At 42.0% G+C, this 18771-nt stretch overlaps 1 protein-coding gene across 8 annotated transcripts in view; it reads right to left on the bottom strand.

Moving 5' to 3' along the window:
• LOC138268696 (glutamate decarboxylase 1-like) overlaps positions 1-18771 on the bottom strand; it is a 1137623-nt gene that overhangs the window by 14911 nt on the left and 1103941 nt on the right. For all 8 annotated transcript variants that reach the window (XM_069218676.1, XM_069218622.1, XM_069218640.1 and 5 more), the window contains one exon: positions 10552-10641. In XM_069218676.1, the coding sequence (XP_069074777.1) occupies positions 10552-10641 (90 nt within the window). The remainder of the gene's footprint in view (positions 1-10551; positions 10642-18771) is intronic.

Genomic DNA, 18771 nt, shown 5'->3' with positions numbered 1-18771 from the left:
TACTACTTCATGACATTCCATCTCAGAATTAGTGCGTATCCAAAATTCAAAAGGTACAAGAGGTATGCATCATACATAGTCATTGCGTTCACGGGGATGGTGCAAGTACTGTTTCTCGTAGCATAACCTCCCCCACCGCTATTCCTGAGTACTCAAGGAGACATCCCGCCCAGTTTCATCAACCTCAGCAATTCGTATAAGTATCCCCTGCCATGCCTGTATATCCTCCTCAAGGTGTTCATCCCTTCTAATCTGCTGTAACCGTATTTCTTCTGTCGCTGCCTATTCCTTGATGTCTTTATGTCAGCTCTGTATGCTGGGCCCCCTCGTACTCATTCAGGAAATCACCACCCTCCGCCTGGCTAACACCAGGCCCAGCTGTATAAATTTCCATTCCATTTTTTTACCTTTTTTTCTCTTGACATCCCCCAGAAGGCATTTAACGGGGGTCCGCTCAATTCTCACCCCCCACTTCTCTTAAAATTTGAGCCACAACCTCCCACAAGCTTTGTACTGTGTGACAATCCCATGATAAGTGTAGGAAGGTTGCAGGTTGCGCGTTGCAGCGTTGGCAACCATCATTCCTGCTAGGATCAATTCTATGGAGGAAGGCCAGAGTGACATATGTGCGATGAATGTAATTAAAATGTATCCGTTTGAATCTAGCGTTACAGGTCCCCTGACGGAGCAAGGCACATTTTGCCTTCCACTGTACCTCTTTCAATGGTGCGCTCAGTTCAAAGTCCCACTTGAGCCCGCAGAACAGGCTTAGGCATATCTGCCACCATGGCCTTATATATGTGTGATATAAGGTGTTTGCCCCCCGCTCCCCATATTCCAGGAGCACCCTAAACAGTACCGGAAGAGTGTGGAGCCTCCGGGTAAGTGGGCCATATCTCTTGGGCTATATTAAGTGTACTGGCTTATGTTAAGAACTGGCCCTGGTTCAACCAGAAGGTATCCCATGCCGGCTATAAAGGTCTCACTGGTGTATAGGTCTGCAAGAGTTAAGCACCCACCCTCTTGCCAGGGTCGAGCTTCCACTGTGGAGGCCAAGTATTGAAACGCTGTGTTGGACTTTTTTCCTTATGCAGGGTCATCCCCAGTCTTTTTGCCTCCTTCCTCCTATTTTTTCTGACCTGTCGCTGTTGGCTTTAGGACTCTGAGCACTTTATTACTGCTGACCAGTGCTAAAGTGCAGGTGCTCTCCCATCTAAAGTTGGTATGATTGGCTTATATCTAACTGGCATATTTAATTTACCTGTAAGTCCCTTGTACAGTGGTATCTCTATACCCAGGGCCTGTTACTTAAATGCTACTAGTGGGCCTGCAGCGCTGCTTGCGCAACCCACTGAAGTAGACTTTCAAACCTGTCTCAGGCCTGCTAGCGTAGGGCCTGTGTGCGCAGTTTTCTGCCACAGGGACCTGGCATCTAAATTTACTTGCCAGGCCCAGAACTCCCCTTTTACTACATGTAAGTCACCCCTAAGGTATGCCCTAGCTAGCCCTATGGGCAGGGTGCCATGTATGTCGAAGGCAGGACATGTGCCAGGTTGCGTGACCTGTCCTGGTAGTGACAAACAGCCTAACTTGGTGTCTCACTGATGTGAGTGCTGCCTTCTCATAGGATTGCATTAGAAATGCCCTGCCTTATGTGTAAGGGGTATTGTCTGATTTATGAGGGGTGGCGTAGGCATGTTTGTTATGGTTGTGATGGTGATAATAAATGCTGCTTACTGGTGTAGGTGTATTTTGTATTACTATTACAGAAATGTGTGCATTTCTCTGTGCTTATGAATCTGGTATTTTGCAGCTTGACTCCAATCCACGTCTGGGCAGAGTGACAGTTGGGGCTTTGTGCATACTTTTCAGACAGCCTGTACACAGGGAGGGTGGAGGTGTCACAGAGGTGCATCTGCATACTGAATAGTCTTCCAGGGCTGAGAGAAGGGAGAGGCGGGGCACACCTACATTTGTTAAGGCTGTGCCCTGGCCTCATACAATAGGGTCGTTTACACCCCACTGATGTTTGGAGCCTGTGCTGAAGGAGAGAGGGGGCACTTCCAGAACCAGTTGTAACTGGTTGGAACCTTCTCTCCCCACCATTGTAAAATACTACAAGGACTGAGTATAAGCACAGGGGAATTTTCCCCACAATTTGGAGACTCTTTGAAACATCTAAGACCTGGACACCGAAAGGCTGGAAGGACTCACCAGGGACCGCCATGGACTGCTGCTGCTGTGCTGACCTGTGACCTGGTGGGTCACTGTGAAGGACTTGTCACTTACTGATGTGTAACGTTCTGACAACTGCTAAGGTAGCAGGATACTACTGATATGTGATGTTTGGTCTAATAATTGTGTTGTGTACAATACAGTATATGTCATATAATTGGGTGTTGTGGTTCCTTTGTGGTGGGGATAGTGTGTGTCACGTGTGTTGTGTGTGTTGTGTAAACGCTTTACACATTGCCTTTGGGATAGGCCTGACTGCTCGTGCCAAGCTACCAAGTAGGTGAGGAGGGGTTATCTTGGACGTGTAACTCCCTTGCCCTGACTAGAGTGGGTAGGTTCTGCCTGGCTGAGCTGCATACCCTAGCCAACCAGAAACCCCATTTCAAACACGCTGGAAGATCCCAGAACTCAAAGTCCTGTGCAAATGATGCACAGCGCACAACCACTTTCACCGCCCGCATCCACGGTATTGCTGTATGTTTTATTATGTATGGTAGTGGTTGTTTCCCTCTACCCCCGTATGTAGCAGCAGTGCCAGAGTTTCACGCCGGGTGTCATCCCTAAGAAGGGTTTTCACACAATTGTCACCCTCCATTAGCCAGAGCGCCGCGTACTGTAGTCACCCGCTTCAACCTGGAGCGGCCTCCCCACCCATAACAGGGACACCAGCAATGAGTGCAGACACCTGAATACCGAGCGAGGGAGTGTGGCAAGTGAATTTTGCAAGGTATACAGGCATTGAGGCAAAAATACCATCTTTGCGACCGCTACTCACCCCATTATTGATAATGGGAGGGTTTTCCAAAAGCGCACTGAGCCTTCCAAGCCCGAGAGTATCCTCTCAATGTTGAGTTGATTACGGCGCTGGACTGTGTGGGCCATCATAATCCTGAGATATCGGAAATGGTCAGTCTCCCAGCGCAGGGGCATGATCGGCAGTGCACCCGGTGGGAGCCGCGCTAGGCCCCTCAGGGGGAATATCAGAGATTTATTTTCATTAATTTGTAGGCCAGACAAATGCCTGAAGGTCTCCAGCTCTTGCATCAATATGGGGAGAGAGACTCTGGGATCCCTAAGCTGAAAAGCGTATCATTGGCATACGGTGACAGTAGGTGGCATATCACAACCAGAAAAATGCCCCACCTCTCCATGTTGCGCCTAAGTCTCCATGCCAAAGGTTCCAGGGCCACTGCAAAAAGCAGTGGTGACATAGGATACCCCTGCCACATCCCCCTCAGTTTGTCAGAGCAATATCCCCCCATTCTGACCCTCTCTGACGGTTCAGTGTAGAGGAATTTGACCCACCTATGAAATTGTGGTCTAAACCCGAAGGCATCTAGGACCCGGAGGAGGTAATCCCAGTTGACAGTATCAAATGCTTTAGCTATATCTATCGAGACCAGTGCCAAGTCCTCCTCACTGTCCTAAACTCCATCTCCATGAAGGACATGCATGAGCCTACGGGTGTTCATAGACGTATTTCGTCCCGGCATGAACCCACATTGGTCAGGATGGACCAAGTGGGTCACCTCGGTGGCAAGTCGCGTTGCAAGGATTTTACACAGGATCTTTGCATTGAAGTTAATCATCGTGATACGCTGGGTCAGAGGAGGCAATCCCCGATTTAGGGATCATCGCAATAAAGCCTTCCCGCATCGAGTCTGGCAATATATTGCCAGTGAACGCTTCATTGTGTACGGCCCAAAGCTGCGGAGCGAGTGCCATCAAAAATGTCTGATGGAGTTTAGCCTTGAATCCGTCGCTTCCCGGGCTCCTCCCCAATGGGAGAGATTTAATGGCCACCTTCACCACCTCAAGTGTAAGGTCAGCCTCCAGCGCTTGCACCCCGTCTGACTCAGTTGAGGGAGGCGCACCTCCATTAGGTAATCCCCTAATCTTTCTGGGTCTGGGTCCCCTGGGTTCTCATATACTCCCTCAAGGTGATCCCTGAATACTGTGACTACATCAAGTTGTATGTTTGTTCCCCCCCCCCCCCCGGGTTTGTGATATGGAGTACTAAGGAGTGCAGCTGTTCCCATTGGAGGATCCATGCAAGGAGCCTCTCAGAGCTGTCACCCTCACGATGTAGGAGTTGTCGATATGATTTTAAAGTGTAGTGTTCAAGCCTATCTCTGGTTTCAGTCACCTGACGTAGAAGGTTTGTGCCCCCGCGCTCCGCTTTGCTGACATGCTGCCAGGACATCCTTCCTGTCAGTCAGTTCTGCTTGGAATGTCTTCCGCTCTTCAGACATAAACCCCATACAGCCTCCCCAGAGAACAGTCTTACATGCTTCCCATTCTATCGCCTACATGTGTGTGGACATCCAATTATGTTCCATGTAATCTGTTAGTAATTGTGCAATTGTGTCTCTGCTCACCGGATCCTGAAGAATCTCTGATGGCAATCTTCAGCTATACAGGGTTCGGGAAGGACAGCCCCACTGAAACACAGACGTCACAGGGGGTAGGTCTGACAAATATCTTGTAAGGTGAGATACCCTCTGGTATGTTGGGTGAGCAATATATGATCGAGCCGACTAAACGTGGCATGGGTATTCAAATAAAACATGTATTCCCTGCAGTCTGGGTGGGTGTCTCTCCAAATATCTGTAAACCCAAGGTGTGACATTGTGATCTTTAAATCTGTTGTCATTCTTGGCTTTATACCCTGTCTGGGGGGATGTCTGTCCATGTCCCCATCTGTAATAGAATTGAAGTCCCCCATCCAAAAGATATCAGACCCCATGTGCCTGGACAGTTCACTAGCTAAGGTGGGGTAGAATGTGAGGTCATCCGTATTCGGGACAAAGGAATAGATTTTTTCCAATTGCTGACCATCCAAGTGAAAAACAACTTTAGAGTGTTTTTCACTTCTAAGACACATAAAACATAAGATATACATGTCCTATTCTTTAGGTAACATGCACCCTGCCCTATGGTGACTTGGGAGTGACTTTTATAAGCATTAAAGAGGAAGGTTTAGTCCAGGCAAAATGTTTATTTTGCAAAGGTCGAATTAGCAGTTTTTAAAATTGCAAACCCAAGCTGGAGGGCCGGCCTAGAGATGTGTTTTGCATTGACACTTTAGCGATGGGACAATATGTGCTGCAGTCCACTAGTGACATTTAATTTACAGGCCCTAGGTACACTTTTGCACCATATACTAGGGACTTATGGATCAGTTTAATATGTCACTAAGTAGTATAGCGAATTTTGACATATTTTAGGGGTCAGAGCACATGCAGTGAGCCCTGGTTAGAAGTGTCCCAGGATGCAGATGGAAAAAACCAGCAGCATTAGTCCAGAAAAATAGGAGTGACCATACAAAAGGGGGCACTTTTTCTACATTGTGCAAACGAGAGGATGGTATGACAAATTAGTGGAAATCCAAGTGGGCACAATGTTTATTAGACAGGAGGGTAGGGAGTGCTGGAGAACTGTATATATGAAGAGTCTATTTTTAAGTGCTGCTGATAGTAGTATTGTGGCATGAGCTGAGTTCAGTTATTTAGGAACAGCTGGGATACGTTTAGATGTTTGTAAATATCTGTAACTAGTTCTACGAGGTTAACTTTGTTTCAGCTTTGCTCCATTCCATTTAACAGAAAGATGTTTGGACCAGGGCAAAAAAGTAGAAAATATAATCGATTAAAAATAATTTGAAGTGAGCCATAGGGATTTGGAAACGCAAAGCCACAAAAAAACACTTAAAAAATAGGGCAAACTGATTTCAAATAACTCATTATTTAAAAAAGTATATTAACGAATTGAGTCTGCATTTCAAAAGTGGGGGAAATGTACTTGATTTATTTAGTATTTTTATTTAGCATTTTTACATTATTATATGTGGTGTACGTAGCTTTGAGGACAACAGTAAATAGAAGTCTTTGTAGACAACTGAAAAATGATAAATATATGAAGGAACTGATGTCACAAGTTTTTTAAAAATGGTTCTATTGCATATTTTGCAGCTCAATATTAGGTCCCTGTCCTGCTTAACTGGGACAGTTCTAAAATGATATATTGTGTAATACTTCTATTGCATAATATACAGAAAGAATCTATCAGAGTGCTGTGTATCTCAGTCTTTGTTGTTGACATACCTTCTGTAGTCCTCCCAGATCCACTTGCCTTCTTATCGGTAATATCACTTTATTGATCGCAACACAGTACAGCAATCGTCTAACCAAATTCTGCATTAAAGTGTATCTCTATTATCCACTCTACTTAGAAATAAATAATATCTATCAGTCTATTTGTAGAAATCTAACAACTGCAGACATTTAAGTACCCAAATAAGGAAAAGTTGGAAAAAAAATATTTCTTGTTGTGGAAGGAATGCATATGGGTCTTGATGTGAAAAAACATTTTTGGGTTGTGAATCCTGTGATTTTCAAAATCACAGGGTCTGCAACCACAAAATGGATTTTACAATGTACTAAACCCCTTCTGAGATTCTCCAAAGCCTTTCTGAAAGAAAAAATTATTTTGCCATTCATTCCGAGTCGCAATTATTAATGGGTGTGAAAGGAGAGTCCCTTACCAATTATGAATTACAATTCAATGTAACTTACAAGATATCTTGTGAGATGTGCAAGGCTCGCCAAAAGTGAACTGTGCAACTGTATGTTTGAGGACGCAGGAGATAACATCATGCGAGTTTTGCTACTTTTCACTAAATTTGTAAGAGCTCGCAAAATATGGCCTTTGCCCTTGTTCACATCCTATGGCATACGATAATACACACGTTTTTTTCATTTTCTGTCATAAGACAGAAGAAAAAGCAATTTTTAATTCTATTTCCTCTTGTTTATGGGAAGCATGGCCATTAGTTAAACACACACTGGAAACTAACTTGTAATAATCACTTTACTATTGTAACCACAAATTGATTGTTGCTCTACTCAGACTCAATGAGAATTCATGAACCATGACCATTTGAGAAAGTATTTGCCCTTATTGAGCTTCTTGCATTACTCTCCCAGCATTAGTTAGTACTCTTTTTATTATTTTTTACTTCTGATTGAGTGTATATTGTTAAGCACATAAGATTAGAATCATAGCTGTTATATTCTAATAAGAATTGTTTATTAGAATTTGAGAAATCATGAACCTTTGCTAATTTGAACAAACACCGCCACTTTATTGAGCTCTTTGCTCTACTGGACTAGTAATAGACAATTTTTTCCTTACAACTATAAATAAAGAGTAAAATGAACTATGTGATTAGTATCAAGAGAGGTTTTTCATTGTATGCTTTTAAATTAAAAACTGTAAGATGTATTCTTTTTTGTGCTTTGTGTTGTAAGGCAAATTGCGGAAACAATAACGATTTGAATAGATGAATCAATGTTTTGTGACCTTAATTGTGATTGCAAACCATTTAACAGTTCTTGACAAGTCAAAAATGGTGGAAACAGATTCAACAAGCATTGGCCAAGCCTCTTGGCAATTCTTGTTTGGTTTTGTCATGGTTTTGCAAAACCTTATTGTTTGGGGAGCTGCCAGACCCTCATCAGATCAGACAAAAAAAACAAAAACATTGGCTGAAAACAAATATGTTTTTGGTCTCATAAAGTACATTTTACCATAGTACTCCCCAGCACTGAAAGGAACTACTTTGTGTGGGTGTAAAACTTGTGAAAAGACAGCAAGCCGTAACTCAGTGAAATTAGTCAATGGCTGAAGTGGGCTCACATGGTGCGCCTTGATGAATGCTGGAGTGGGTGGATGAAAAATGTGACTGACACAACCCCTGACTAATGGACGAAGTCTGGCTGAAAACCTCCATAAGTGACTATGTTATAAATACCTTTAGTAAAATGAAAAGGTCTTTTCTTAGAAAGAAATAAAACAAAAAAAGAAAGAGAAAGATAGATGAAATGAAGGAAAGAAAGAAGGAAAGAAGACAGAAAGAAAGAAGGAAAAAAAGAAAAGAAGGCAAAAAGGAAAGAAAGACGGAAGGAATGAAGAAAAAAGAGAAGGAAAGAAAAAAGAAAAAGAAAGGAACGAAGGAAACAAAGAAGGAAGGAACGATGGACAGGAAAGAAAGGAAAATGAAAGAATGTATAACAGAAAGAAAGAAGGAAAGAATGAAAGAAAAAGGGAAAGCAGGCAAGAGAGATAGTAGACAATGATAAAAGAAGGAGAGGAAAAGAAAAAAGAAATGAAGGGAAAAATGAAAATTAGAAAGGAGGAAGGAAAGAAGGAAGGGAGAGAGGAAAGAATGGAAGAAAGTGGTTAAAAAGGGAAGAAAGAAAGTAAGGAAGAAAATAAAAAAGGAAAGAAAACAAAAGAAAGAATTAAGAAAAATGAAACAAGACAAAAAAAAGACAAAAGGAATAAGGGAAATAAAGAATGAAAAGGTAAAAAAGAAAAGATGAAGGAAAGAAAGAAGGCAAACAAATAAAAAGAAGGAAATAATAAAAGAAAAAGGAAAGAGGCCAAGAACGAAACAAGGCAAAACAGAAAGGCGGAGAGAAAGGAGGAAAGACAAAAGGCAAGAAGGCCAAAAAGAATGAAAGAAATTAAAAAGTAAAAAATTAAAGAAGGGAAAGGTAGAGCGAACAAAGAAAGAAAAAATGTAATAGAGCAAAAAGGAAAGAAAGAAGAAAAAGAAGGTAAAAACAAAATAAAAAGGTAAGAATGGAAAAAAGGCAAAAAGAAGGAAAGAGAAAGAAAGAAGTAAAGGAGGAAAGCAGTCAAAAAAGAAAGAAGGCAATAAAGAAAGAATGAAAGGAAAAGGAAAGACAAAAAAGAAAGAAGGTATAAAGAAACAATAATGACAGAAAGAAAGAAGGAAAGAAAAAAAGAATAAATGAAAGAATGGAAAAAATGAACAAGAGTAAAAATAATGAATGAAAGAAAAAAGGAAAGAAAGGCGATAGAAACAAAGAATGAAAGAGTATTCACGGTATAATATATTGGATACTAAAACCCACATTACACCCTACCTATGTTTGATTAGAAGTGACACAAGTCTACTGCAAATTAAACAGAGTAAGGTTTGGTATTCTTTCTGGGCAAAGTTTATGAAAGTACCATTGGTGAAGCTGAGTCCAGGAGACAGCTGGAGTCAGATAAGCAAGGCCACTCTAAAAGGAAATTACAACAGGATTAGCAGAAGATATGAATAATAAAGCTGGAACTTGCCCTTTGCTCATTTCAAAGGTGTCCTGATATCACATCAAGCAACACTGAAGAAATGTTAAAACCAAAACTAGTGGCACTAAAGGGAACTACCTAGTACCTGGACATCTACCCTGTGAAAGAGCAAAATGTAGGCTCTCAAAGTAAAGATAACCAGTGGCTTAAGTAGGCTGATCCACTGACCCATGCATTATACTGTAGTGGGCAAAGGCAAAGTGTGAATGACAAAACAACAGACCAATGGATTTAGAAAGATGGCTCAAATCCTTCGTAAGAAAGTATATTATACACATCATTTTAGTAAAATCAAAAGGGTATTGGCTAACTAACCTAAGAGAAAGCCTTCCCTGGATCAGCTACACTTTTGAGAATGTATTGGGTGGCATCAGGGAGGTTATAAGTGGTCCAGAGGACCACTGCAACAGGCTCCTCCCAATGTATTACCAAATAGGAAGATTGTTTAATTTTAAAGTAAAACCTATTTCTTAATGGGAATACAAACGTAGGCATGGGGATCTACTGTTCCGTGCCGATGATTATTTCTGCGTTCCTCGGCAACCACAGGGTGTGGCAAATAACGTCTTGCCTTATTAATACTTATGAGGGGATTATTCTGTGACTCCCTGTGGCTGGACATTTGTGTAACATAGCCTACTAGTACACAGGCTGCAACTCAAAATGCAAGGCAGGTTGAAAAAAATCAGCGCACAATTTGCACCCACTATTTGCCACCTGCCATTTCGTATATACGGTCTTTTACTGACTCGGGAGGCTGAGCTCTGCCACGTCTGTTCTTTCTACATGCAACTATGTACGCCATTCAAGAAGTTCGGAAATATCATGAATTTTATTAATAAAAGATAGAGTAAAATACCTACATGTACTTCTCTATTTCCTACACATATCTGCTACAACTGTATTTACTTCTCTAATATCCGATGGTCCAAACTGAATTTTACATATTTTCTCTATGCTTTGATACATTTTTTCTATCCTGTTAGTCTGCAAAAATACATTTTGTATTCTTTTTTTTTACTTGCACGTGGCACATTATTATTACTCATTGCGATGAAGAAGCTGGTAGCGAAAATGGAATGTCATATGAAAATGAAGATGGTACGTACATACTTAATTCTTCCATGGCAGCGCAACCTTTAGAACGCTTACCTTATGCAGTTTTCTGTTTCGTTCTGAAGCAAGCTGAATTTGTTTGACGCTTGCTGGGATATACCAGAAGCAGACATTGGTGTGTTCGGGCTAAAAATAAATACATTTCTATAGTAAACATTGACAGTATTTTTACAATTATCAACCTTAAATAACATTTTAACGACCCTGAGTCAGTGCTGGTACTGGTCTGCATATTGGTATTAAAGGAAACGATATTTTTCTGATCACCCTCAAAACATTTAAAATGAAGTGACTACTCCCAATGTAACTACTGTTTGCAGCTATCACGTTACATATGCTTAAGAATCTATTTGCCTGTTTATGGTCAGAGAAGAAAGAGAGATAAAGCCAGAGCAAAAGAGGGACGCAGAAAAAGGAGGAAGAAACAGAGAAAGAGCGTGAGAGATAGGGAGTGAAAAAGACATGGGTAGGCAGAGTGTCTGTGCTACTGCTGTGTAGCCCATAACTGGAGTAGTGCTCAGACACGCCGAATAGCTCCACTTCGCTGCCGTGGCTAGCGGAGTTTTTGGCTGAACTCCATGCTCCAAGCGGAGTGCCAAACACTCAGTTAACTCCGCCAGCGGAGCAGAGCTCACCACCCACCCTTAGATATATATGTGTGTGTTGTGTGTGTGTGCGTATGTGTGTATGTGTAAAAATCAGAAATTTGCCTAGAAAAAGCAAATGCTAATATAACGTTTAAAAACTGAAAAAACACAGAAATTTGCGTTACAATTCAGTGAACTCACTACAACTTGTTTATGACCGCATATATATTAGACTGTAGAACATCAGTGAGAAGCAGTAAGGGGTCAGCAGAAAGTAGGTCAAAAACACAGGGCTCAGAAGGGTTGCAGAGTTCCTTCCAATGATCCCACAAAAAAGACACCAAGCAGCGACCACAACAAAAGGTAAGGAGAGTGCATGAGAGGGCCGGTGAGTGGCCAAACAAGATGACAAACCTTCAAATGTGTGTCTGTTCCCTCTCTCTCCATCAAAGACTGCCTGGCCCGGAAACAATACATGCATCATGAGGAAATAAACACAGAGGTGCTGATCAAACCTTGGTAACACATGCATTTGAGGAAGCGATAGCACCACTTGTGGTGATTGATGACTTTAAAGGCAAAATTGAGGTTATCCTTGAATGCACTGAAGTGGACGTTGCATCGAAACTCAGAATGAAGAACTGATACAAATAGTGGAAGGCAAAATGATGAACCATTATTTCTCTTAGAGGCAATGAAAGGAATACATGAATATGAAGAAATTTTTTTAAAGGAACAGATATGTACCTTCTCTAGATGGGGTCGTTTAACTACAACTATGAGTCCAACGCACATGACAGCGAGAAGAGACTGCAGTGGAATGGTACTAAATCAAAAAAGCTAATCTGTGGTGCTCAGCCAGGTGTCAACCAGAAATAGAAAAGCAAGTTACCCAAGGTGGGATTGTAGTGACTAATAACACTTGACATAACCCGAATGGAAGAGTACATTGAAAAAATAAGTCTCTGGGAGAGCCTCGTACTGGCACTGATGAGGCTTTGGCTGAACTAATGTACTTAGGAAGTAGCTATGACCCCCCATCTGGGGGCCCTGAGAGAGAGAGAGAGAGACCTAAACCCTAATACCTCACACTCGGACAAGGAGCCGACAAAGAACAAAGTACTTGCTGTAATATAGCCCTAGAACCCGCTGTAGCAGGCTCTACTGGCTATTAAAGGTCCTCTCCCGTGTTCGGCTCGGGCCTTTAACAAGGGAGAGGGCCTTTAATAGCCGGTATAGCCCGCTACGGTGGGTTCTAAGGCTATTAGAACATTCTGCCATTAGAGGGCAGAATGTTCTCAGAAATAAAACAAAGGCTTCACAGAACCAGAGGGGATTAAAATCTCCTCAGGCTCCGTGAGGCTTTGTTCACAGCTGTTGCTGTGAACAAAGAAGATTGGAATGTTGGCACTGCAGGCTTTTACTGGCCAGTAAAAGCCCGGAGCACTCCATTGTTTTCAATGGAGCTGCCAACATTCCAAAGTTCTAGTGGTCTGTAAAACACTAACAGACAAAGCTGAACTATTCAAGTGGCTATACTGTTTTATAGCTGCTACCCAAGTGTAAGGAAATGCCTCTATTTGCATGATCAATGATCACACCAAAACGCTCGGACTGATGCTGCTGTGTTTTCGGCTCTGACCCTCAAAAAGTACATGTCTAATTCATTAACACTCAACTGGTATAAGTTAACTTACTTATAAACCCCTAGTATATGACACCAGGTGTACCCAAAGCCTGCAAGTTAAGTGTCCTTCGTGGATTGAGCCACAACAAGGGTGACAAAGCAAAGCATGACTCCCAGGCTGGCATTGCAGATTGGTAGAATGGTTTTTAAACTGCTGACTTGACTTTGCCATTTCAACCCAAACCTTCCTTTTTAATATTTATAAGTCATCCCTAAGGTAGGCCATATAGGCCCTAAAGGCAGGGCACATATTATTAAAAAGCAGGACATATGTTTTGATGACTTTACATTTCCTAACATTAAAAATCCTACATTGCTGTTTTTACCTTAATAAGGTCAGTAGCCCCATTGGCTACTATGAAGTTACATGCAAAGTTACATGAGAAATCAGCAGTGCTTCTTCAATATGTCAAAAGAATCAATGCATTAAGTTTGATTTGTTGCCTAAGTCAAATTTAATGTAGCTATTTATTTGTGCGGTGTTCTCCACCCAGATTGCAGAGTCTCTGCAGTTGTAAAATTACTATTAGTAAAATTAAACTCTTGAATACCAAAAAAAGAGTAAACTTACACAAAAGTGTAAGTTTACCTTTGTAAATCAGGTCCTGTTAGTTGGGAATCTCCCTCACAGAAAAAAAGAGTGTTCCACTGTTGTATTACTTGAGAGGGAGAGAGTAAGTTCTGAACCCCTAAGTGGTGCCCCTCCAGTCATGGACTCTTGGTTCTGGTGTTAGAGAAGTCCAGATAGCAAAAATCGAAAAAATGGAACTTAGAAAATTGTTTGCTAAAAACGGCTCTGAGAACTCTCATTAGGTTAAGTCTCCTGCCTCGTCCGACTGGAGATTTTTGGCTTCCAAAAAAGAGATTAAGGGTCCGAGTACCGCCAAACTCGCGGTGGCAGTCGGACTGCCGTGCTGCTGGCAGTTTGACCGCCAGATTGTGACCGCCAGGAGACCACCGCCTCTGGCGGGATCAGGGATCCCGATGGTTGGCAGCGGTCAAAGTTGTGGTCAGCCATAGTGATGCAGAGTTCGGCCTCGCTGGGCTGATCATGACTTCCCTTTCCGCCAGTCTTTTCATGGTGGTTGCACACCATGGAAAGACTGGCGGAAAGGCAGTTCTGGTGGCCACAAGGGGGCCCCTGTACTGCCCACAACCATGTTGAGGGAGCTGAGGGAGCCGAGGCCAGTGCCGCTGTACTGTTAACACCGGTCTGACCAGCGGAAACATCGTAATATGACGTTTCCACTGGTCGGCCTGGTGAAAACATCATAATACGTCGGTGGTAAGGCTGCTGGCTTCATCCCGCCTCACGACTGCCGTATTGGAGATGTGGCAGTCCAACCTGCCAATTCCTAATAAGTTCTCATGTCTGAAAGTAGAGATCTTCACTGAAACTTCATCCAGTGTCACCCCGACCATGATGCCTCTTCCTTGGACAGTGCCTGCAGCCTTGCCCCACTGAACTTTACCCTCTGAGAACATTTTCTTCAACATTTCTTCTAAATCTAAAAGTAAACGCCGACCGGGCCCAATCTGGTATCTGGACCATGCTTCGTCGGCCATATTTTGTAACTGTTTGCCAGTCCCGCGTGACCAGATGTCCGAGGTTAGCGCTTTGATATTTTAGGCTCTAAATTTGACTTTAAGCTTAAAAAAATCATAACTCCGGTTCTCCTGATTGGAGTTTTGTTGTTTTGGTGTCAAATAATTTATTAAAATGAACTCCAGTTTTCGAAATTGGTGTGAGATTTTGCCTAGGTTCTGTCTTCACTTTATTCCAGTTTGTATGCTGCATAAATGCTTTACACATTGCCTCTAAGTTACACCTGACTGTTTTTTGTGCCAAGCTAATAAGGGATAAGTGCAAGCTAATTAAATGCCTTTTGAGGTTCACTCTGACAGGGATTGTGGCTGTTCCTTGAACAGGAGTCAACCCTCTATTCATCCAACAACACAATACCTCACATTATTCATTTGGGTATTTCTTTATTTAGCATCTGTTAAGGTCTACGGTGAGGCATCTAAAATTGTCTCCAGGCCAGACATGAAAATGGAACGTATACGTGTGGGAGCCCTTCCCTGCAGAACTTCTAAAATAAGAAACTCTTTCTTCACTTCAGCGCCAAGGAGGCCAATTCACCAAAATGCCAGGTATATCAGACGTGATTTCATAACTCATGTAACCCTTGCTCATAACACAAAAGGAGACCTCACATGATATTTGAATTCAATAACATCACAGGAAGAGGCATCATCAAACCTTTAACCTTAATGACACTACAGAAAGTGAAGCCGCATAACCTTTGGTTCTTAAGAGCATGATTTATAGAGCAATGTTTAGCAGACTGGGCCTCATAAGAATTAAGGTAAAGCACATATAGCTGCTATTAGCAAAAGCCGCTAAATAGACATGAATACATCTTCGCAATATGTACCACAAAGCATAAAAAAGTCAACATTCAAAAAGCTAATAAAGAAGGTGGATCCAGTGGACAGACTATAAATCACTTTAACATAACAAATTCAACAACAGTAATTCCTACGGAAATGGACAGAAAAGACAGAGCAAAAGAAGATAGCACACAGGACAATGACAATCACCAAGGGATCAGTATAAAGACATTGGACATACAACACTGAAAGATAGATAAAGCCACACGTATACCTCACCATAGATCTGTAAGTTGTTACCAAAGCAATAAAAGAGTTGGTGACAATACACATTTATAGAGCACAATGCAAAATTACCTGTCTCTAGATGCTGTGGGAACATGGGTACCCACAGAAAAGCTTAGGTAGACAACCACAGTAAGGACATTTAGATGATCATTGCTGCTATCTACTAGTGAGAATCTATATAAAAAATACAAATCTTAGGGCCTGACTCAGGACTTGGCGGATGGGTTACTCCGTCACAACAGTGATGGATATCCCATACACCAAAATATAAATCCCATTCTGGGATTTAGATTTCGGCGGACGGGATATCCGTCAGCGTTGTGATGGAGTAACCTGTCTGCCGAGTTCTAAATGAGGCCCTTAGTCCAAAACTCTCACGGCGTGTAGTACAGGTCAGCAAAGTGTTGCATGTTTACACTGCAGCACATCCTTAATTGAATTATGGTCAGTGAAGACTTCACCAGTGCATCCTATTAAATTAAATGTTTTGTTTCCAGTGTAGGCATGATCCTGTGACTGCATTGTGAGAAGTGCATTAGTGAAATGAAAACCACCTTTCTCTGTAGGTGCGGACCCAGACACATTTTTAAAAGGGAGCAGAGATCCCCCAGAGGTGGGTATAGTGAGTGACTGCACCTGCTTGCAGGAGTGTGCTGGAGGGGACACTAGGAACCCATGATCCCTTCCAAAGGGCACCCTCAGGGGCCAGCTGACTGTACGTCTCTTCTATGTGATGCAGAATAAATGCTACTCTTAACGGCTTCTTTTCCCTTGAACATGCACCTGTAAAATTACGCAAACTAAATGGCAAAGGGTTCTCTGATTTGCATGGGTCCAAGTCCCAGAAAAATAAGGGAGCAGTCGCTTGTTTTCGTGTTGGTATACATTTAGTGCATGTATATTCCATATTACAGTAGGGGCTGCAGAAGCACTTGCAACCCTTTCTGTAATATCAAAATGCACAAGGGGCAAAAAAACATGTTTCTATACATCTGGTGTGCCTCGAGGGCACTTCGTAATTAGGAGGACTAGTGACCCTGAATTTCTCCTGACAAAAGAAGCCTGCACATAGCTGAACAGATAACTTTCCTTTACAGAAATGCATCTCAAAAATAAATATGCATTACCCTTCTTTCAGACTTCCAAAAAATGTGCAGAACAGTGATAAGATACCTTCATGATCAGTAATTCCCGATAAATTCAAGTTAATCCAGCTGTAGAAAATGTTCACTATGAAGTACTGAAGCTTCACAGTTTTGAATAAATGCTGAGATATGATTATTCACCTAGTCCCAGGAAGTGCCATAGACAAAAAAAAAAGGTCTTGAGTAATTTATGTTTTGCAAGTACTTAAATTGGCCTCTACACCACATTGTGCTCAATTAAATGGTCCACAAACAGGCCATATCACTAAATTTAACAAATCAGGGGTATGGAATTTGAAAGAATACCTACTTGTCCGGGGAACAAGTTGCTTTACAAATCTGCTTGTCCTGTAAAAAATTCTACTTGTCCCTTTGGTGCCACATTGTTCAGCGATGTATTATGGCAGCAATCTCGTTATACAAGAGCTCTAATAATTGCCTCTCTGGTTATGCCACAGATCATAATATAGTATGGTTTGAATACCAGCAATCCCCTCAGAGGCATATTCATTAAGAAAACACACAGCACAGCAAGTCACCCTGCTGCGCTGTGCTGGGTGATAGGGAAAAGGCAGGAATGTGTCGTATTTAAAATTGTATGGCACATTTCTGTCTTTTCCCTGCGCTGGTGTACAATGTGCTGCCTAGTGCCAAAGCAGACACCCTTGCTCCACCGTAGTGCAAAGGTTCCTGTGTTGCAATCAAGATTGTTTTCATGCAGGAAGGTGCTCCTACCTGCACAAAAAAACAATCCTGGGAGGCATTTTCCCCTTTTTGTGTGTGTTCCCAAATGCAGCACATATAGAAAGAGTAATTAACAAGGAGAAATAACATATTTCTTCTTGTTACACATTACCTGGCGAGGCATAGGATTCTGACACATTCTCAGGTCTACCAGTAAAGGTAAATCTGGAAATGCGCCAACATCCATGGGTGGATACATGGGAATAATCATGCTTCACCCATGGAATGCATTCTCAGGGCAGAGTAACGAAACCCAGTGATGTGCACTGTGTAGTAGTACTCTAGATTTATCCAGCGAGGCAATCTAACTTAAGAGTTGCATTGCTCTTGTGCCCCATTGTGTGGCACAAGGGAAACACAACTCTTTCATAAATATGCCCCCTCTATCGCCACCTTTCTGCAGATCTACATAGTGGGGCAGGAAGCAGCTAAAAGCAATAATGACTGGGTTAGAATGCCCTTTTGAGTCTGTGCAAACCTACTAACTTGCATCATCATCATCAACACAAGCTTTATTCGGTTAACATAACCATCAAAGCATCATAATACACTTAAATTACAATTTAAAATTTGAATAAAAAGGAAAAGAAAAAAGGAGAATATAACAGTGTAAAACATATACCAATAAAATACAGTCTTGAGCCTCACAAGTTTTAAAATACTTATATACCTAAAATTAATTCAAAAGTAGGTTATTTAAGAAACAACTTCGTATATGTCAAGCAGCCACAAGGAACTTGCTAACTGCGAAAATTAAAGGTTTAGAAGTGTCACTCTTTAAAATCCTCATTGCTGTACAACACTGGTTCAAGCCCAGAGCTCTACAGATAGTACAGATCCATTTTGATCGAGGAATAGAATAGGCAGGACAAAAAAACATGAAGTGCTCCACCGTTTCTGAGCTGCCATGACAAGCTAGACATAGATCAGATAATGGAATAGACCCCCAGCTTCTTGATAGAGCTAACAGCGGTAGACTCCCAAAACGGAAACATGCATACAACCCCTTCCCCCATAAATCAGTTATAAAGTCTAAATATGATTCATACTGAGGAATCCACTTAAAGTCAATAAATTAATTAGTCAAACGACCATGAGATTTTCTGTAAATTGACTCAGTTCTTACATAGGACCAGTAAGTTGTTTTCAAGACGGTGCTATGTATTTTTCCCAAGCATTGTGGATTTTCCCAAAAACTTGTCAGTCCCAAAATGTGAAACCAATTTGACACGTGTTTGACCCATGCAATAGAAGTCACATTTGGGGGGTCATTACGCGGTAAAGCGGCGGTAAAACCGCAAACAGGCCGGCGGAAAAAAATTGAATTATGACCGTCATCCGCCACTTCACCATTTCGACCGCCATGGCAGTGAAGACCGCTGGGCTGGAGATTGCGGTCTCCAGCCCGGCG

The sequence above is a fragment of the Pleurodeles waltl genome, chromosome 2_1 (genome assembly GCF_031143425.1).
Source record: "Pleurodeles waltl isolate 20211129_DDA chromosome 2_1, aPleWal1.hap1.20221129, whole genome shotgun sequence".
In the NCBI taxonomy this organism is placed as follows: Eukaryota; Metazoa; Chordata; class Amphibia; order Caudata; family Salamandridae; genus Pleurodeles; species Pleurodeles waltl.
Note: the sequence above shows the minus strand (reverse complement) of the source record. Positions and strands in the feature narration are given on the sequence as shown.